Raw genomic sequence first — 21743 nt, forward strand, 5'->3', positions numbered from 1 at the left:
AAGCGCTGAAAATGTGTAGAAGAAAGATTTAACAATTTAAAATGTTGGAAAACAGCAAAAACAGACTGTAAAAAAATAAGTGTTTTTTTCAAGGTTGACGGGAAGACAACACAAGGTTTAACTATAACAAAACCCTCCCATCCACATATTGTTTTCATAATGGGCCACTTGAAGAAACACTTACACTGTTTGCTCAGTCAGTCAGAGGTCCTCACTGTGTTGACTATTATTCTACTCTCTACAGGGTGGGCTATTTCACTGGAGGTATCAAATGATCACCTATTCTGTTTTCCCTTGAGTGGGTGTAGTGGTCGAAGCATCAATGAGCCACTGTGGAGGCACAGGCCTCTGACATGCAACAAAAAAAGGGAAGCTGTCAATCATCTCCCAGGTTTAAACCACCTCAATAATGCTCTGTCCTGTCAGCTTGAACATTTTAAACCCATCGTGTACATATGATAATTGCTCTCTACTGTAATTACAAGTTATTTTAGAAGTACTTACTTGTAAGAATGTTAAAATTAGGTGATTAGCTCACTTTACCACCTGCAGGCATCTATTTTATATTCCGACATGTAAATGGAAAGGTGTGAAAATAACAGGACTAAATGGTCTTGCAACTAGTCCGTCATAAAGACCATTTGTTTACTGTGCAGGATGCTCTCAGGGAAGGGTAAACGAAAAGGTGATCACTAAACCCTAATCCCTAACACTCTCCATTCCCGCCTGGCATCATGAAAGAAGTTCTTTAGTCATGACAGGTTAAAAAAACACACTCCATCTAACAACTCTCCCCTGAGGAAAACAGAGTTCTACTAGGTGTGGTTGCAGCTCTGGGGGTGAGTGGTTTGCATGATTTTTTTGGAAATAAAACTCAGAGAACAACCTTTATTAATTACAGAAAATATTTGCATTTGCAGAGTCTGTAAACATCCACAGGAACAGATGATGCAGCTGCCAGGGGCCACATAAACCACAGGTAACACCACCAGCTGACCATAGGAAGGGCCTTTGGGAGAGAGGTGGGATTGAAGTTAAGCTTTTCCATTGGAAGAGTTTGGTGTGCACTGAAATAAAGCTCTATGTTTGACCACAGGCATTTACTAAGCCATTTCCATTCCCCGACAGCTGGTGTCTCATCCAACCGAGTCTGCAGCCTTGTTATAAGGTGGTGGCTTGTTATGGGGTATTGTTCACCTCAGAGCTGCACAATGTAACTTCACTTATAAACACCATGACCTTTTCTCTCAAGCACTTTCCTGCAGGTAAATGAACAGGCTGAGGCTCCGACAAGTTTAACTATCCAACATACCCAAAACAGCAAACTCAATCCAATCTATCACTCAATCTGACAGTCAACACAGCAGAACATGGGCTTTATTTTTCATTAATAGCAATTTACTGCATTCCACACATCTGTGGTTGCAGGCAAACATGTTGGCTGATTCTGGATGAAGTTTGAGCCACAAGGAGTTGTGCAACAGGTAAAAACAGAACAGCAGCACCATCTACCTACAGATGAGAGGATGTGTTGAAAACATGTTATGTTCTTTTATTTAAAAGGAAGTGACGTGTTTGCTCTTTGGGCACTCATCTGTGTATGATACAGCAGTTAGATAATTTTAGATAATAATTTTAAATACATTTTAAAATTAAAATAAAAATTAAAGCTGGAGAAACTTCAATGAATGTATTTATTGTTGCATGGAGAAAGTAGGATGCCATTACAGTTCTACTCAATTAAGTCATAACTCTTCTTGGCCATCACAACAATTCATAAGGTCTCCTACTTTCAACTACAATAAAAGTATTTGTATCTACAAACTATAAGTGCAAATGGAAAAAACAAATAAATGCAATACAAATGCACCCAATTTGGCAGATATTCTCCCAATTATGATCACTCTTGCATATGTACAAGTACCGAGAGCATTTGGTGATCAATACCATCAGCATCAGGAAAATAATGGATGTGTAAAATGATCGACATCAGTGAGGTTGTCAGGATTTACAGAAAGTTGCTGCCCTCTTGAGGCAAGAGAAAGATCAATTGTAATTTTGCAGGACATTCTTTAAAATAAATAATGAAATTTCAAATAGCAAGACAGTGTTTTAGGAGTGTAAAAACACAGTAAAGAAACCCTTACTAGCAAAGCCTTCCCAAATAACAGGAAATGTTTCCTAATTTCATAATATTTACATTATAGCTTTACCACCCTACAAAGGGTTTGTTCCAGGCTTTTAAGTTCATTTATGTTAATGACGTCTTGTACCAGTAGATTAAAACAGAGGAATTAAAGTGCCCATATTATGAAAAAAACACTTTTTCTGGGATTTGGGGTGTTCTTTTGTGTCTCTGGTGCTTCCACACGCATACAAACTTTGAAAAAAATCCATCCATGCTGTTTTGAGTGAGATACGGTTTCTGAATGTGTCCTGCCTTCAGTCTCTGGGTGAGCTGTTCAAAATCGGCACGGCTTGTGATGACACAAGCCGAAACGAGCTGGCTAACCGCAACCGTTAGCTCGTAGCGTTAGCGTTAGCATGCTAACGCTAGCATGCTACCTCGTTCTCAATAGCAAAGCGCTGCTACAACACACACAAGTTCACCATAATCTACAAAAGAACTACTTCCATGTGCGCCCTCATTTAGAAGTCTCCCAGCTAATCCTGCCTTGTAACTGACCAAAGTTGTAGAAACAGCCTTTCTTTTACTGTCTATGGAGCTAGCTAGCTGACATGATCTACATCTGAGCTACTGCACATGTGCGAGTGCACTCAAAGATAGTACAGAAGAAGAAGAAGAAAAGAGGTCTCACTCTGTAGCTAAAACAGAGACCAGCTGAAAAGATGATCTGCAGCAGTGAGAGAGAGCTGTGCAGTACAACAAAAATATGGTGTTTTTTGAAAATTAAACCATGTAAACCTATTCTGGTACAACCTTAAAATACAATTATGAACCTGAAAATGAGCATAATATGGGCACTTTAACTGTTTTTTTGTTTTTGTTTTTTTAACAAGTGAAAAGTTCAAAATTCAAATAGCTGTTGTGTCTCCAAAATCTTTGTTCCATTTGGTATACATATGAAGAGTTTCTGGGCTAACACTGGGCTTAATGCGCTTCAAGGAATCCTCAAAGTCTTTCATCTTGATGTTACGCACCTGTGAATACAGACAAAAGACCATTACTATAAAGATAAATAAATACTGTTACATAATGATACTTAAAGGTGCTCTAAGCGATGTCCAGCGTTTTTTAGGCTACATTTTTTTTGCCACATACAGCAAACATCTCCTCACTATCCGCGAGCTGCCTGTCCCCTGAACACGATGTAAAAAAAAAACGCAATCTCTGTAGACAGCCCAGGCTCCACAAACACCAACAAAAACAAACTGGCCAACCTGCACCACCAAACATAACAAGCAGTCTTCCAGCGCTCCAGCCAATAACCGACACGAAGGATTTGGGGGTGGGAGTTGGGGGGTTAGTGCACGGAAGCACGGAAGAGAGGGAGAGGGGACGGGATGAGGAGGGAGGGAGGGGTGAGCTAGCCTCCGTTTTGTTTGAAAATACTTCGAACGTCAACAAGAAGTGCCATCACCCAACATCGCTTAGAGCATTTTTAAGAATATATATAAAATATATATCCTTTATTTGCCAATTACATAACACACATATGAGAAATGTATCGTCGGCATTTAACCCATCCTAACTAATGAGGAGCAATGGGCAGCCATAGTCCGGCGCCCAGGGACCAACTCCAGTTGTAATGCCAGTACCTACTTCAAGTAGGTAGTATCGTGATACTTTAATATTACCTCACTAGCAGCCATACTTCGGACTTGATCTGGTCCCAACTCTGTGCAAGAGAGGATTTTCACAACAAAACGAAGCAGAGTTAGCTGGTCATGGAGGCTGAAATATACACGAACCATATGCTAATGTGAGGAAGACGTCTTACCTCTGATCGGCCCGAGCGCAGCATCTTTGGCTAATGACGTGAGATCACTTCCTGAATATCCTTCACTCTTTCTATCAAGTTACATATCCAGGAATTAATGCATATACACGCAGAAATAATCGCAGAAAAAGCAGTATGGCATGTAAATGTGAAACTCACTTTGCGAGAAGGGAAAGCTCATTTTTGCTCAGTGGATTCCCATGCTTTCCCAAAAGGTTTTTCAGCAGCGTGACTCTTGTCTGAAGGGACGAGAGTTACATCCTATAACTCAGTGAACTTAACAATTGCGGCACCATTCACATTTCACAGCTAACAAAGACACTGATCATAGTAATGAACTGTTATAATGGTTCCAATGTAAATACCTCCCCATCCGGCAATGCCACATAAATCCTTTTTGCAAAACGCCTGGAAGATTAACACAAGAAGAAAATTGTTGTGAGCTTGTAACAAAATAATAATAATTGTGCAGCATGTTGAGTTGCATCACGTACCTCAGTACTGCTTCATCGAGCTCCTGAGGCCTGTTGGTCGCTCCCATTACGAGCACCCTGTCATCCCCTCCTGACTGCACCTGAAACCACGAAGCACTGTTGTGAAAATAACACCGGTGCTCTCTGAGATAACTGTGACATAAGCACTCTGGAGCCGGTTCATGATCAAATTTCAGGGGCTGCCCTTACCCCATCAAACTCAATGAGGAACTCGGTTTTTAATCGACGAGAGGCCTCGTGTTCTCCCTCCCTTCTTTCACAGAGCAAGCTGTCAACTTCATCTGAATGAAATATAATTTAAAAAAAAAAACTAAATAAGAGGTTTATTTATGAGCTGCAATTTAGGGTATAAAATTACTGTTCGGGGCACATTTAGTCTATAATTCAGAGTATATACAATATTCAGAGTAATACAAACCGATAAAGATCACAGAGGGCTGCAATTCTCTGGCAACTGCAAACAATGCTCGCACAAGCTTCTCGCCCTCGCCCACCTGCAATGGTGATGACAGGAAAGGTTCAAACCTAAACTAAATTTAGTGCAGTGTGGAGACCTACTCCAGACCCAAAAAAAAGAGCACTAAAAGTGTTTTCTTACATATTTAGAGGTCAAACTGGCAGCGCTGATATTGAAGAATGTGGCTTTCGATTCCGCTGCGACTGCTTTGGCCTTGTAAGAGGAAGCAGTGAAGTCTCAATTGATAATACTGAAGCAAGACTATCAACAGGTATATGCAAATCATAAAAGCACAGTTTGATCCGAATCAATGTGTCTGCTGTGTTGGAAAGAACACTTAACTTACCAGCATGGTTTTCCCATTTCCAGGCGGGCCAAATAAAAGTAAACCACGTGCCGGAGATCTCAGGCCAGTAAAGAGCTAAATGACAAAATAGGTGAAAAGGTGTTACATGTAAATCTGAAAAAGTAGGAATATAGTAAGCAGCACAGACAAAATGTTCATAAGTGATCACCTCTGGTCTTAAGGCAGGGAGGATGACAATCTCTTGGAGTGCTTGCTTGGCCAGGTCCTGTCCCGCAATGTCTTTAAAGAATACAGACGCTCCACTGCAATGAACACAGAATGCTACTTTTAACTGCAGCAAAGTTTTTTTCATTTTTATTCCCCAGACAGCAACATGTACAGGTGTTGTAATATGATAGCATTGCTTCTAAATACCTGTCAACAATTTCATTCATAATCAAGTTGGCCAATTTGCTGTCCACATTCTTGAAGTTTTTCATATCTCTCTTTGGGAGCGGTTTCACAGCTGCAGGTTTTCCATTTTGAGTTTTTGCCACCCGTGGCGTCACCTTAGCAGGAGCAAAAATATCCACAAATCAGTCCACGGTTCATCAGAATCAGACATCTTGAAGTAACATACAACCGGACAACAAAATGTAATTTAAGAATCACCTTTTGATCAGTGGGTCTGGGTGGGGTTCTAACAGTGTAGGGCCTGATGTTAGTGGACACACCTCGCACTGCAGGCTGGCTTTTAGGCACAGGCTTTGGTTGTGTAAGAGCATGATTTGAGGTCTTCTGGGTATCACTCCTCCTTTTATTTGCCATTGCTGCCTCTGTGAATCAAGAACAGTATTCATCTTCAGCATCCCTCTTCAGCTCAGATAACAATATCATTTCAATAACAAACAACCGATGACACTTACCTAACAGAGCGAGCCGATCTTTTGCCATGGTGAGATTGGTGACCATTTTATCTTGAAGTCTCTTTGCTCTGTCATATTGCTCTCCTGCTAACAAAGCACAGAGTATAAGACTAAAGCATGTCAACACTGCACACTGTGTACATCCGGATGTTTGTTTGCATATTTACCTTGCCCCGTGATCTCTACTTCAATACCCCTTTCAAGCACAGAAATGCCCTTCTTGTACCACTGCACAGCCTCCTCTTTCTCTCCTGTCATCACAGGGAGGAGGGGGGGGGGGTGTTTATTACAAGCTGCCTCACGCCCCAACACATCAGCTAATAACTCATAAACACAAGAAACAAACCTGTATCATCTTCGTCGATCCGTAACGCCTTCGATACATACTCGAACGCCTGTTTATGGTAGTTTTTAATAACTTCACCGCTGTCTTTGCTTTTACTTGCCATTTTTTGGCCGACTTTAATTCCACGTTACTGTCTCCTTGTTCTCAGTTGTAACTCAGAGTTAGCCACTTTTGAAAGACGACACGGTCAAATGGAGCTTTCAAATCGCATTTATAACTGGGTCAATCCGAAGTCTTTGGTTTATTAAACAATCTTTTGCCGTATATGTGACATATTAGATCAATACACAAACATGTCCACAGCTAGCTTCCGCTTTCCCGTGCGTACTTCTTCTTTTTCTTCTCTAATACATGGCGGATCGCAAACCAACGTGTTAAGGTGCATATCGCCACCTACTGTACCGGAGTGGGTAACACCAGGCTTCATGCACTTCAGGTTACATTCTTACATTAATTAAAAAACTAATTATATGTTTTTTTTTTTTTTTTCTATTTATTTAGACATAACATAACACACATATACATACATAAAGCCATAACATGCATGAATATACATAATGTTTATATTTAAATACAAAATCAAATTTACCCAAAAACAAATTCAGTAATTCATGACAGGACATTATATATATATATATATATATATATATATATATATATATATATATATATATATATATATATATATATATATAACTATATGTTATTATCTAAACCTCTATATTTAAGCTATATCAACTACTTCTACTTCTAATAGTACTTCTAATAGTTTAACTTCTAATACTTCTAATAGCAACTACTTCTGCTGTAAATACAGACAATCTAAGTCTTTTACATGGTCTATGGCTATGGTCATATTAAACTCAGGTGTAGCCTACTTCTTCTGAGTATCCGCAATGTTGCAATGTTTCCACTTTCTGGGACTATTCCATTACTGTACCATCTTCATATTAGACCCTTAGTCCAGGGTCTCTCAAGAAGTCAAACAGCCATTTTACAAATTTTTCCTTTCTCTCCGCTCAACACTTTGTTTTGTTTTTTTTTACTGATATTTCAGTTAATCCAATTTTCCTCATTTCCGTTAACGCCACTTCTCTTGGAGCCCCATATCTCCTACATGACCTCCCAAACCAAGGAAACTTATTTCGTTTTTTGTGACAAACACAAGTTGCGTTTGGATCTTCAGAATAAAAGCTGTAATAAATAAATGTTAGAAATAAATAACTAAAGTAAGTTAAAAAAGTTAAAGTAATGACTGAACAATTCAAATGATTAGATAAAAGTAGATTAAAACATTCAGCTTCACTCTGAGTAGAATAGGCTGGTACGATTGTTGACCAAACCAACCTTAATATTGACAGTTCAGTTCTATGAAAAACTATCCATTTTTATATAATGAATAGTGTTATACCTTGGGAACATAGATTGGTAATCGATAAAGGGGTACATGAGTTCATCTGACTGGGCTGTGGGGGTAGCTCAGACCAAAAGGGTTTGGAACCAGAGGCCTGCATGGGAGCCTGAGGGTTCTGTGCAGTATATTAGCTGTTCCTAGGACTGCGCTCTTCTGGACAGATTTCTCAAATGTTGTTCCTAAAATTAACTGGAGCCACTGTCCCAGTTTGGGGGTTTGGTTGGCCATCACTATTTTATCAATCTGGATCTGGAAGTCCCACAGGATCTTAGCTCTCTCTGCCACCTTTGGAGGCGCCTCCCACTTTGACCTTTGGTCTTCCAATGCACTTGGCACACATTTCCCTGTGCATGCCAGCCATAGCAGCTGAATAGCTCAGTGGCTTTTGTACGGGAGACCAGGTTTTGAATCGCGGTCTGGGTGTAGCAAAACATCCAGTGTGGGCCCTGTTATCTGCCTAAACTACGAGTGAAACCATGAGGGTTGTACGTTTCCTGGGTCAACGAGCTCCGCGTCAGGTGTAAGGGAAGTAGTAGGATAACCTGATGATGAGAAATGGGCTACTGGAACAGGACATTTGTGGACTAGGGCAGAGAACATAGAACAACTGGAATGAATTACACAAGTGACCCCAGGGAAAGGGGTTACATGAAGAGGATATATGTATATTACCCTATTATATTGCAGTGGTTCCGTTGGTAATTGGAGCACTCCGGGCTGTAACTTCCAAACTGGGACAGTGGCTCAAGAAAATTCCAGGGAAAACTAAGATCTCTGTCCAAAAGAGCGCAGTTCTAGGAACAGCTACGATACTGCGCATAACCATCAGGCTTAGAGAGAAAAAAGACCACCCAGTATGGGGTGAGTGGCGTTTATAGCCTTTAGGCTATAAGAAATTTGTTCTTATGAAAATGAACAATCATCTTGAAAAATAGAAACAATCATGTCCATGACCAAATACAAATGTACCTCTTATTGTCATCATTGTTGAATACACAGCTGTTATGGCCACTGTTAAATCTCTTTTTATTAAATAATTTGATGGACATAATGACTGAAAATTGTATTTTGTTGTATGTGTTTGGTTGTTGAGATAGTCCCTTTTTTTTTTTTTTTAGCAATTTGATATCTCGTTGGGGTACATATGGGTCATTAAATGAGGCCTTTGTTTTTTTTTTTGTTTTTTTTTTTAACCTTTATTTATCCAGGTAAGTCGATTGAGAACAATTTCTGATTTGCAACGACGACCTGTCACATTCACACTGTTACACATTCATACCTGGAAGCTGCCCAGTACAACCACAGTCTGATCTGCTGGCCACTGAGCAGCTCCACCTTTAAACAGCCTGTTTAAAGACTTTTGGGCCATGCAGTTTTGCCTATAAGTGGGGAGTGCATGGTAGAATGTTTAATGAGTTGTCTGTTGTCCACAATAATGACAAACATCTAAACTTTCTGGAACAGATTTGAATTGAATAATCAAACCCCATCTACTAAATTGATCACTGATGACATATTTTCAATATCTCTGTGGAGATGTGTTTCTATGCGGAACTATACGATACAATGGTACAATGAGCCTTTTACTTGACATGTTATCTTTTCCCATCTCATCCCATCATGTTGCATTTTTTATTGCAAAAATATCAATTTTCAAACATCAGGGCATAAGATAAACAGTAAATGTGTTCTTGAGAATAAATAAGAGGAGAGGAGATGCAGTTGAACCTTTTAACAGTCTTAAAACAGTGAGATTATTGTTCACGAGATCTTTTTTTTAATATGCGAATACAATTCTTCAGCAGTGTCCGGTTATTCAGTACAAAATAATTTTCGCAACATTTTAAGATAATACCAAACAACACTTTTCTCTTAGCGCAAACAGATGTGAGACTTGTCACACAGAACCCGCTCAACTGACGGGCACAAACAATCATTTTAGTAACAGCTATGCCTGGATTTTTCCACGAATCACTTTCTGTTGGCTGATCAAGTAACCAATCAAATTGCTCTGACGTCACTGTGATAACAATTCCAGAGACGCCCCTTACCTGGCTCGAGTCGACGGACAAACCAGTAATCCTCTGATTCCGACTGTGACAGCGATTGTTACTGTAATTGCTGTTCTGACTGTACGATATCGGCACATTACAAAGATTTTGTATTTTGTGCCTTTCTAAATTTGCATGATAATTACACCAGACTGACGTTTGCTGCGCTCTCCGGCTTACTTATTAACCGGTAACAAAACCACGGCCAGCTGACGGAACACTGAGCTTGTTAGCAGCAGCTATCCCAGCTGTCTCTCCAGTCGAACTGCCCTTTGTCTTTACAAGCAAGTTAGCTAGCTGGCATTATTTCTCCTCTTGGTTAGCTGTCACTGGCTTCTGTAATTTTCTTTCGCCTGACAAGAGTTAAGCAAACCAAGATAGGCGGCTTGGGAACCAAGATGTCGAACCGAGTGGTGTGCAGAGAAGCAAGTCACGCCGGGAGCTGGTACTCTGCTTCGGGTAACTGTCAACAGAGCACAGTCCGAGTTAGCAAGCTACTATGCTAGCTAGCAGTAGTTTTTTTTTTTTTTTTTTTTTAAATCACGGTAATCTGTTTTATTTGTTTTGTTGGCTTTTTATGTTGTATAACCTTTAATGTATTGAGATCAAAAACTGTCAAATGCATGTCTTGTCAAGGCAGACGGTGATTGTTAACGTTAGGCTTGTAAAGCTAATCCATCTGATATAAAGTCGGCTGACGTTAGCTAACATTAGCTGACATTGACTGCCTTATCTCTGTTATCCTATTTGGTGCATGGTTGGTTTGAGCTTATTCAGCGCTTCTCCTCCTCGGATGGTCGATGGAAATCTTCCAAAACAAACGGACATCTGCTGTTCAGCATTTTTGACAAGCAAGCAAAGCTTTCAACTTAACAATTGCTAACTTGGTGAATAATGCAGAACTTCCTGGCCTAACGTCACCTTATGTCTGGCTAGAATAAGACATTTCCTGAAGCTGCTAGTATTGTTATGGTCTTGTTGGGCTCTGGCCCTGACTCGCTAAAGTTAGGTGCAGAAATAGTCGCTGCCATGAAACAAAAGACTGGAAGGGCAGGGCAGACCATTGAAGGTTCATGTTGCTCCCCTTCCCCCATCTTACTAGCTCGCTGCTAGTTTCTTGTTATTAAACCCCAAAGGCCTGCCTGTGTATCCATTTTAAGCTTGCCTTATTGCATTGTTTGTAATAACCTTTTTCGACAGAACATACAGTACACTAACGATTGTGTATTGCATATAAACAATAATATGTCCATAAGCATAAACTGAAGGCAGAACTACGGTTAATATACCCTAAACACGATGCCCGTTTTCATTTTTACAAAACGAATGAACAGTTATACTGGTTGGTTGTTTTTCCTGCAGATTTAATTTTATAAATTAGTCAGCTATGCTTGATTGATGTTGACATCACGTTAGCAGCTGGGACAGAGGTAAATACCAAGCAGTTTGCACAGCAATACAGGCAGTGTGTTCCAGTATAGGCAATTAGCACGTTTAAAATTGAGCTTTTGTTTAATTAAAGGACCATTGTAGTTTATCTCAATTTCTTACCCAAAATAACATAACGCATCAAGATTAAATTAACCACTTTTGCCACACTTGGATTTCACCCCTCTGGGATTATTACATTGACATATAATCTTTATTTTAGTGATCTATGCTTGTAGCTTTGCTGAGTCTCTCAAATCCTATTTCGTGCTGGCCCGCCATGTCATTTTTAGTCTTGTAAGGAAGCATTGTAGTATTTAGTAATGAAGTATAGCGAGAGCAGTATGAGTTGGCATCGACCCCTTTAATTCAGTGATCTGAAAAAACATGTTTACATACCTTTTCAGGATCCCAGTTGAACGCACAACTAGAAGGCTGGCTGTCCAAAGCAGAGTCCACGATCAGACCTGCTAGAGCCATCATAGCGCCGTAAGCACACGTCAAATACAACCTGAACACTTCAAAAGGTTTCTGTGATGCCGTCTCAGTCTAATTTGACATGTTTTTGTTTGCAGGCATGCAGGGTATACCTACTGTGGTGCTTGTGCAGCACATGCCTACAAGCAGGTTGATCCCACTGTTACGTAAGTCATTCAGTTTTTATCTGTATTCTATAAGAAAATGCTTTGTAAGACTGTTTCTTATCTTAAACCCCCCCCCCCCCCACACAGAGTGAACATATAGATAGTAGAATATAGTGCTGGTGGTGATGTGCCTTTTGTGAATAGAGCGAGTGAGATAAAAATCCTGTTGCCCTTCAGTCGTAGGGTGTTCATCCTGGGACCTTCACACCATGTGCCCCTCTCCCGCTGTGCCCTGTCACCTGCAGAGATCTATAGAACACCTCTCTATGACCTGAGAATCGACCAGAAGGGTATTCACCACTTTCACTCATGACATTGTGATTTTTTTTTTTTTTTACTTTTTGTGTGTGCGTGTTCGTCTGTCAATCTCAGATGTGCTAATGGGTTAATTATTTAGGAAGGGTATGTTAAGGGTTTTGTGAGGTAGTAATGTAACCACAGTTTGGATTGAAGTTTAGTTTTGTTAAGTGTAGAATGTAGTGCGTGTTTCATGCCAAAAACCAAATGAGACAACACCTGTTTTCAGTAACACAAAAAAAAAAACAAAGAAAGAAAGAAAATCACCCAAAATGACCCATATACCCTTATAGTCCGACTGGAGCTCCAACATGCAGACCTCAAGCAGTCTTGGGAGGTGATACCCTTTTAATCAGCCACCAGGGACCAGACAGTTCCCTCACTATTAAGATAAAGGCTTTGTCAATGATGAGGTTTTTCTCAGCTAGACAATTTAACGATACCCAATTTAAATGAGTGTGCAGCCCCAAAATGACATAATCAGGAGACATGGTCATCATAACTTGCACAAATTAAAGTGAAACTCACCTCTGTTTTACAGTTTATGCTGACCTCTGGAAAACTGGGTTGTTTGAGCGGATGAGTCTGCAGACAGATGAAGATGAGCACAGTATTGAAATGCACTTGCCTTACACTGCTAAAGCCATGGAGAGGTAATGCACATAGGAGTGGCATTCATTGAACCAAAGAGTCAACACTATATACTTACAGAGGGAACGGTCCCATGGAATTAAGCTTTTTCTTAAAGGTGCCCTGTGGAGTTTTGTTCTACCGAAACGCAGTGTTTCCTTGAGCTCTAACTAATGTGTTGAATGCATTTCCTTCCTCATAAAACATTTGCAAAACCGCTTTTTTTATAGCAGTCTTCTTCTTCCCTGTCTTTGCTAGCACGTTGCAGCATATTTTGGCATGTTACTGTCACTTGTAGATCAGTGCAATCGTGTGAGACCATTGGCAGGAGTGTGTATCATGCTCTTTTAGCTCTGTTTATTTTTTTCATTGTCATTTTATTTATATATATATATATATATATATATATATATATATATATATATATATATATATATATATATATATATATATATATATATACTAGAATCACATTGGTACAGGGACACAGGAAGTGGGATATACAGTACCTAATTGATACAGCCTTCTGTTAGGTTGTCAGGAGTCAAAGGAATTTTCTTGGTTCAGAAAAGCACAGATCAGGCATGTATGAAGTGTACCGAGTACATTAGCTCAATGCATATTAAACATTCAAGTTGAACTAAAACCTGAGGTGTTGACTGACAAGAAACATTAGTAACGTAGGTGTTGCATGTAGGGAACAAAGGTGCAGCTTATCACGTGGTGGGTTGGCAGTTTCCCATTAGCTTTTGATGGATGCTCTGTGGAAAATAAAACTGTATCAATGCAGATTTTATTTCCAGGGGCAGTTATTGTACTCAAGTTGTTAATTCAATAATCTGATGTTGCAGCCACAAAGACGAGTTTAGCATCGTCCCTGTGCTTGTGGGCGCCCTGAGTGAGTCCAAGGAACAGGAATATGGGAAGCTGCTCAGCAAATACCTGGCAGACCCTTCCAACCTTTTTATTATCTCATCCGACTTCTGCCACTGGGGTAGGTACCGACGAATAAAAGCACTGGAAATGACACTCATTCTCCGAGAGTATTCTGACATTAAAAGTATAGTTTGTCATCTAAGGATAATTCGGGCTAAATGTCATGACTGTGCCATGACTGTATCCAGCTTTGTATTTCTCTTTTTTAAGGTCAACGGTTCCGCTACACATACTATGATGAATCTCATGGGGAGATCTACAGGTCTATCGAGCATCTTGATAAAATGGTAATCACTGAGATATTTGATTCAAATGTAAGATCATTCATGAAATGAAATATGTGACGATATTATCATCAGCCACACGCACAGCTGTTATGGAAATGAAGTACACATTAAATAGACATTAATGTCACAACGAGCCAGACTCGTAATAGTGTCATTTTCTATACCTCATGTGCTCTTAATGTGACTATTAACTTTAATGTACCTGCTACAAATACACCATGTTTCAGGAAGTTGGAATACAGAAGGGCAGAGAGGATATGGATAGTTTTTATTTTGAATACAGCGTACAGAAATAACTGCTTTCTAGAGATCAAATAACCGAGTATAAATAAAAAATGAACATAAATATATTGAGAAACATGCCATAACAATTCAAAATATGACTTTTTTTTCTCTGCCTGTGAAGGGGATGGGCATTATAGAACAGCTGGATCCCATGTCTTTCACCAACTACTTGAAGAAGTACCGCAACACCATCTGTGGGCGTCACCCGATTGGAGTGCTTCTAAATGTAAGTACCACAGAAGAAGAGCCTCACCAAGTGTATCGCTATGTAGACATGTTGATAGGTGTTCAACTGACTCTTTGCTAAGCCCCACCTCCCTTAGTTACTGTTAGTACGCCGCTGTGTCAAGCTTTCCGTTCTCGCAAATGCAGTTTATAATGATAATGTACTGCCCAAAAATCTTTACTTTTTGAAACAGCGGGCCCTTGATGTCAGAAAGAAGTCAACAAAAGGAGCTGCTCATTTCTAGCCTACGACTGTTTGCTGGCAGAAATTACAACTCTATAGGGGATCCTTACCTAAATATGCACTCAATGGCTTCAGGCAAATCATGCTAAAAGGCTAAAGCTGCATGCACCAAGCAAAAAGTTAGCATCCTCACCAGTTGATGATCCATACAGGCTACATGAAAGTAAAGAAACAGGATTGTTCTTGTATCGCAGTGTAGAGGTATGTTAGAGAAGTGTTGGTCCCAGTATTTCAAGTATTATATATATATATATATATATATATATATATATATATATATATATATATATATATATATATAGAACAGACTGTTATTTAAGGTTAACATTATCTGTATAGCTTTCAAACTAATGTAGTTAGTTAATAACATCCTTCTTGGCCTTGGAAGTGATGCTTGGTTACTACTCTAGGTAGTAAGCTAGTTATCCATACATGCTAACAATTGCAGCATACGTTAAAGCAGACAAACGTTTTATGCTTCTGTGCTTGTTACTGTTTTGCAGGCTGTGGCTGAGCTGAGGAAGTCTGGTTTAGAAATGAACTTCAGTTTCCTGAACTACGCCCAATCAAGTGAGTGCAGGAACTGGCAGGATAGCTCCGTGAGTTACGCTGCCGGGGCTCTCATCGCTCATTGAGGTCAACTTTCGCCAGGGCCACTGCAGCGCCGCTGCCCCGCCCTTACTATCTATCGCCATAACCTGACCCAGACACCCTCCCTCTCGACCCGTCCCCAGTTACGCCCACTATTTGCAGAAAGGACCTAGACACTCGAAGCCAATACAGTCTAATTTCTCTGTCTCTCCCTCTGCTCTCCTCCGCCTTTCTCCACCCTCCTCGTTTGAAGTGCGTCTCAGTTTTGGTTCAAATATTTTAGCTTGAAGTGCAGTTTTGAGATCATGTAGGAGTAAATGGTTGGAGGAAATAGGAAGAGAGCGTATTATTTTGGCTCGGAGTAAGCGTCGGAAGGGGGGTGGGGGATCTTGTTTGGGTTTAGTCCCGTTTTGTTTTCCTGACATGCAATTTTTACATTTGGGCTCTTGGCGATCTGTGCTCATGTAATTCGCCTCTAAAAAGGAATGAAAATAAAACTGCAGATCGTAATAGAGCATATTAAAATTCTGCCAGATGAGGGTTTTGACTGACTGCTTCAAGCTACACGTGATTTAAACTTTTGAAAACCGTTTCATAGGTAATTACTACCATTTCTCAAAATTAGTTGTAGTTGCTAACAAAGGGCTGCACCCAACAAAGTTCACTAACCCCCTACTGTACAAAACCAAAAACATTATTACCCTGTTTATTAGCAGTTATTCTTATTTTATTCCTTTTATTTCTCCCTTTTTTAGTAGTTTTATTAGATGTGATAGTATTTACTCAAGTAGTGTGTAGATTTGAACAAAAGCAATGTCGTTGGTCAAGTTTGAAAGCCATCAACGTGGTTTGCCCAATAAATTAGTGTGTGCAACACTGCTTCCAGATTCCAATTCTATGCCTTTAGCATTACAGATATGTTTTGTGAGGGCCAGACTCCAGTTGTGCTTCAGAATTGTAACCAAAGCTGGATATTGTGTAAATTACTCCCAACACTGACACCTCTAGACATTGTTTACACTGCCTCCTTCAATCTCTGTGGTTATTGAATTATCAATAGATTGGAACGACTAGTAGAAAAATGATTTTGTTAGATTCAGTTCTGTAACAGCAGCAACACGTTTGTTTTGGCCTGAATAAAGTGGTAAAGGCCTAGATGATCTGCTTAAATTGTTGGAACTGTTATTGAATCTGTTCACTAGGTATTAATTTACAAATCGTTGTGTTAATATGTTTTTATTTAAGAATGCCAAAAGTTATTGGGAAGATAGAAGTCATCCTTATTTAAAGGTTTTCTTTCCAGTGTTGTTGCTTTTGGGTGTATGAGAATTCACTTCAAAATGGCTCTCGAGGCAGTAGGAGTATCAGTTGGACAAGGTTAGCTAAAGCAAGTAATAGATGGCCCAAGTTTTAAGATCAGCACAAAGTCTTAATGCTCTGCTAGAAGGTTTAAGAATATACCCAGAAAAGTGACCGATGTTGCTCCCTGCTCTATTTTTGAAAAAAAAACAAACAAACATGAATATTTACTTTATGAAATGTCAAGCACGAGGATCACAATTATCAAGAAAAAAGGTTTCTTTCCTTTTCAAAGTAATATGCTATGTAGTCCTGCTGCCTGCAATACTTCATAGATTAACAAACAAAAAGCTGATGATTCATAATGGCAGTGTAGTCTTTTAATGACCGTAAGATATAGGCAGCACACAATGTCTGCTGTCCTGTCGTTTTGGTATTTGAATATCACTGACTGACTTTTACTGATGCAGTCCTCTTAACATTGGTCCGTCCCTCTCAGCACCATAAGAGGCTTCGCACTTAGCATTAAGCTACAATGTCTGGTTGGACAAAGTGGGCACAGACTAAGAGATGAATCCTCAGACTCACTTAAACTCTGATGCTAATTTTAAGGGAAACTAGTAAAGCATGACACACTGTGCTATTGTGCCTTTTATCACTGTTATACATATAAAGTGTATTCTCACTTTTAGTCTTATTTTAGAATGTGTACTTTCAGTTTTTGTTTTTCCACATGCACCCTCTTCCTGGGCGAGTGCCCAACAATGTATCCAGCTCACCCGGCACTCCAGGAGTGTGTGACCTGTCCCCCCCCCCCCCTCATCTGTTGGTCTAAAATGGCACCAACTGTTATCTCCTTTATCCAGCAGGGAGTGGTGTTCCACCTCATTCCTGTAGAGAGACAAAAGGCTGAACCTCAGCACTGTTCATTTTATGGATCTTTGTTTGTCTTTCAGAAATGTTTTTTGTATTATTATTTTTGTCTTGCTTAGAAAATGGGAACTTACATGTCACAAACCTAAAATATACTACTTAACTACTCCCTAAATGGAGTTTTTTTTATCTCAGGTTCAACTGACAAAGCATCCCAAAAGGCTCTTCAGATAAGGCCGCGGATTCATGTTACAAAACAAGTAAAATGTACTGAAAAGCATGTCTGCTCTGGTGTCTTGTTCTTCAAGTATTTGCAATCACAACTACTGACCTGATATATGCGTTTCATTTTTTAAATCACTGGCTTCAATGAAGATGTTTATTCCTCCAAAGTGGCAATGGATTAGTAGCCTCTGATTATTAGCACTGCAGCAGATTATGTAGGGTTGTAAACTGTGATTTTCAACCTTGTATGGATGTCATACATGTATGGTAACACGTTTGCAGTGCTGCATATAGTGTTTATTTATCTCTACTATGTTTGTCAATTTACAGTGGAGACATTAAGAAATGTCTCCAGCAGAGGGAGCCAGGTGGTTGGATGAATATAGTAAAATTACTTTCATATTAGAAGCAAAAAAATGTCCAGATACTAGTAGTATATGTTTTGCATTGTGTTATACAGAGATGTGTTTCTGTTATATATCCTACCCTCATTGATATAAATAAGTTGGACGAAATAATAGAAACCCCTGTTAGTATAACACAATAGAATTCAACAGCTACGTCGTCCAAAATGATCAAGTTGAGTCAACAACTCAACAGTTTCAACCAAATCTGAACATTATAACTTTCATGAAGGTACTGTAGGATTTACTGTAGGACTGTTGTATTACACTGCAGTAGCTTTATCTAGGTGTACCTAATAAACTGGCAACTGAGTGTACTTGTGTACTTGCACAACACTTTGATGATATTTTGTAAATTTGACCTTTCCTGCATTTCTTGTTCTAAACACATCAAATTACAGAACAAACTGAATAATTGGCTTTACTAAAGATGTGTACTGAAACAGGAAGAACATGTTACTGTTCTAATTATCAAGAGTGGCACTATTATTTCTATTGTCCTTTATAGACTGAGAGTGTTGGGCTGAATGGATCATATTAACGTCACTGTTCTTCTCTAACTGTAGCTTAAAAGTACACTGAGTAGTACATTTCAAACCGCAAACGAGAAGTTAAAAACTTGTTTGAATGTTGTACTAAACCTTCCCTTACTGATTATGTAGTACAGGCATGTCTGGTTATGAGTCCTAAAACTATAGACACATTTATGGTAATAATGTAATCAGCATGATGACTTCATTGTGAAGTTATGGTGAGTTTAGTCAGTTTTCCTTTTTTAAGTGCCTCGGTCCATGTCTGAACTTTTAACTTATCCACTGGAAAAGTTTAAACTGGCACACTTAAGAAACTGTAAATACAAACAGAATTTGAGATTGGGGCAGATGTTGCTGTGTGTGTCTGTAAACAGGATGGACGTGCAGAGGAACATCAAAACAGATTCCATGCATCCGTTCACTCAAATCGTACATTTGGGAAATGCAGTTATTTGAAAACGGCGCTTACATTCCAAGGTGGAAAGGATAATCATAACATCACTACCACTGACCACACAACAAGGAGCACTTAAATTTCAGTAGGCTGACACACCTCTCTATTTTCTTTGGGAGGAGTCAGAGAGGCTTTTAAAATACATTTAACTTCATACAGATTCTTACGTTTAGTTATAAGAGGAAAAGATTACTGTGAGATGCACTGCTATAGGGACTTAGTCGACTATCTCAGCTGTGGGATGATCCTGGCAGGACTCTGGCACTTGGTCCATCACAGGACGATACAGACCTCCTATGGGCGCCACATGAGGCTCTCTTCTCCGGCTAGGACGGTCCCAGCCAGACTAGCCTGGTTCCTCCAGGAGATGCCAGCTCTCCTGATCCCCCTGCTTTTAATGCTTACTTCGCACAAACCCTCCAGTATGGGGAAGTACCTGCTGCTTGGGACCTTTTGCATGCACTACTTTCAAAGGTAAATGCAAAGACAGAAGCCTAGTTTTAGCCATTTAATGTGTATGTAGAGGGAAGTGTAAAAATGTACTTTATCAGCATCTTTGGAGTTCAAAATTTGTCTCATATTTACTTAGCCTGTTTGTATACAGTATGTACTACATTCAATATATTTTTTACAAGAAACATTTCTCTATATAATGGTTTATGAAAACACTGACCAAACATGAAACAACTCCTGTTTGTAATTAGTTATACAGTACAGTAATGATTGTTGCAATCATTATTACTGTACTGTATAAATAAAATCTATCATTTTGTACTTCTTGACAGAAAACAAAATGTAGAATTATCATTTTGCCAGTATACATATAGCTAGTAGATGTACAGTATGTATTCAGCTACTTTGTAAGTAAAAAGCAAGCGCCACATCATTTCACATTTTTTTCAGTTGAGACACTGAAAAATGAGCTTTGGGAATACGATTTCCTGCTGCTATAATCTGAAAACACTGTGAGGAATGCATTGGTAACCTCCCATGAAGAATGTGGCTTAATGGCAGGCCTTTTCTGCCTGCACTCAAATGCTAAATCATTTATACAAAATCTCTCCACCTGGCTGTAAAACATGTTCTTTGCATGTACCAGCATGAATAACATGCACTATTATTCCCCCCCCCCTCCTCTTTCCATCTGCATTTCTTCACAAATCATAGGACATTTGTCTATTCACTACTGACCAGAGGAAGGCCTTACCCACTGGGTGTGATGGTGGCAGCAGGTTTATTCTGCTCTGTAAATGGGTTCCTACAGGGACACTACCTGCTGCACTGTGCCCAGTTTGATGATGAATGGTCAGCAGGCTATCGCTATAAAACTGGTAGGAGCAATATCCATATTTAGCTTTAAAATAGCCAAATGGAATGTATCATTTCATGTGCCTCATACATACATACATGAGCATTTCAAATTATTGCTTTTTAAAAGTCAATAATATACATGTAGGATTTTCTTTTAGGTTTGCTGCTGTTTTACATTGGAATGGCCATCAATATACATAGTGACTATATTCTACACAGTCTGAGGAAACCAGGGGAAGTCGTTTACAAGATTCCTAAAGGTAAGACACACTTGAATAAGCTCTCATCCACTCCGTACTGGCAGTGACTTGTACTCTTCTTAATTTCCTGCAGGAGGTCTGTTTGAACATGTGTCTGGTGCCAACTACATAGGAGAGATAGTGGAGTGGTTTGGCTATGCTGTAGCCACCTGGTCCCTTCCAGCACTCTCATTTGCTGTGTTTAGCCTGTGTTTTATTGGACCAAGAGCCTATCACCATCACAGGTGCCTAAAATATTAATGAAAAGTCCTGACGCAGTACATGAATACTCACCTGCCAAACTACCTACATTACCATATGCTATTTCCAAGTGACAGCTGTTGTGTTCTGCTCCTCTGTTACAGGTTTTACCAAGAGAAATTCAAAGACTATCCCAAGTTACGAAAGGCTTTGATTCCATTCTTCTTCTGAGAGGAAAAAGCACCTGGCTGTCATCTTGTAAGGGCAGACAATAATTGAAACAGCAGCAGCTGAAGACAAGTGCTCTCATTGTTGTATTTTTAAAACAGAAATTACATTAATTTATAAATCTGTTTGGATTTTGCTTGCAGTCATTGTTCAATCAGCAATTATACACCAACTAATTGTTCAACCATTTCTATACAAACTGCTTTGGAACAGACTTGCATAAATACATTGATACAATCATTTGGTGCACATATGAGATTTTGTGATAAGATAAATGTTTATTTTTTTACATCTCATTACACTGATTGTAACTTGGCTCAGAGATTTCCCCCGCCATGGTCTGTCAACATGTCAAAACATTGCAAACAGGAAGGCATTAAAGTGGAACATGAAATTATCTGAGGTTAGTCTTTGTGTTTACACATAGTGAGTTTATGTTACAGAGTCTAGGTTTAGACTGGTAACAGTTTTTA

General features: G+C 39.4%; 3 protein-coding genes across 5 annotated transcripts; 2 read left to right on the forward strand and 1 right to left on the reverse strand.

Moving 5' to 3' along the window:
- Positions 1-1675: 1675 nt before the first annotated feature.
- LOC144532443 (spastin-like) lies at positions 1676-6816 on the reverse strand. 2 transcript variants are annotated; one of them, XM_078273203.1, is made up of 16 exons: positions 6472-6816; positions 6293-6376; positions 6126-6209; positions 5872-6035; positions 5635-5768; positions 5429-5522; positions 5260-5334; positions 5055-5126; positions 4875-4950; positions 4646-4737; positions 4457-4536; positions 4328-4370; positions 4122-4201; positions 3963-4033; positions 3820-3860; positions 1676-3162 (listed from the first exon to the last, which is right to left on the reverse strand). In XM_078273203.1, the coding sequence occupies exons 1-16, from the start codon at positions 6572-6574 to the stop codon at positions 3037-3039; spliced, it is 1419 nt and encodes a 472-aa protein (XP_078129329.1). In that variant the 5' UTR covers positions 6575-6816; the 3' UTR covers positions 1676-3036. The 2 variants fall into 2 exon arrangements, with proteins under 2 accessions (XP_078129329.1, XP_078129328.1); XM_078273202.1 differs by having other exon boundaries at positions 6126-6212.
- A 3109-nt stretch (positions 6817-9925) lies between these two features.
- memo1 (mediator of cell motility 1) lies at positions 9926-17955 on the forward strand. 2 transcript variants are annotated; one of them, XM_078272673.1, is made up of 9 exons: positions 9926-10395; positions 11772-11853; positions 11940-12008; positions 12186-12298; positions 12847-12958; positions 13787-13929; positions 14082-14158; positions 14565-14669; positions 15416-17955. In XM_078272673.1, exons 1-9 carry the CDS (start codon positions 10335-10337, stop codon positions 15545-15547), a joined length of 894 nt encoding a protein of 297 aa, XP_078128799.1. In that variant the 5' UTR covers positions 9926-10334; the 3' UTR covers positions 15548-17955. The 2 variants fall into 2 exon arrangements, with proteins under 2 accessions (XP_078128799.1, XP_078128800.1); XM_078272674.1 differs by having other exon boundaries at positions 10390-10481.
- A 1420-nt stretch (positions 17956-19375) lies between these two features.
- Positions 19376-21667, forward strand: srd5a2b (steroid-5-alpha-reductase, alpha polypeptide 2b). The gene is made up of 5 exons (XM_078272675.1): positions 19376-19765; positions 20459-20622; positions 20761-20862; positions 20936-21086; positions 21207-21667. The coding sequence occupies exons 1-5, from the start codon at positions 19491-19493 to the stop codon at positions 21271-21273; spliced, it is 759 nt and encodes a 252-aa protein (XP_078128801.1). The 5' UTR covers positions 19376-19490; the 3' UTR covers positions 21274-21667.
- Positions 21668-21743: the final 76 nt, after the last annotated feature.

This window comes from Sander vitreus, chromosome 17, assembly GCF_031162955.1.
Source record: "Sander vitreus isolate 19-12246 chromosome 17, sanVit1, whole genome shotgun sequence".
In the NCBI taxonomy this organism is placed as follows: domain Eukaryota; kingdom Metazoa; phylum Chordata; class Actinopteri; order Perciformes; family Percidae; genus Sander; species Sander vitreus.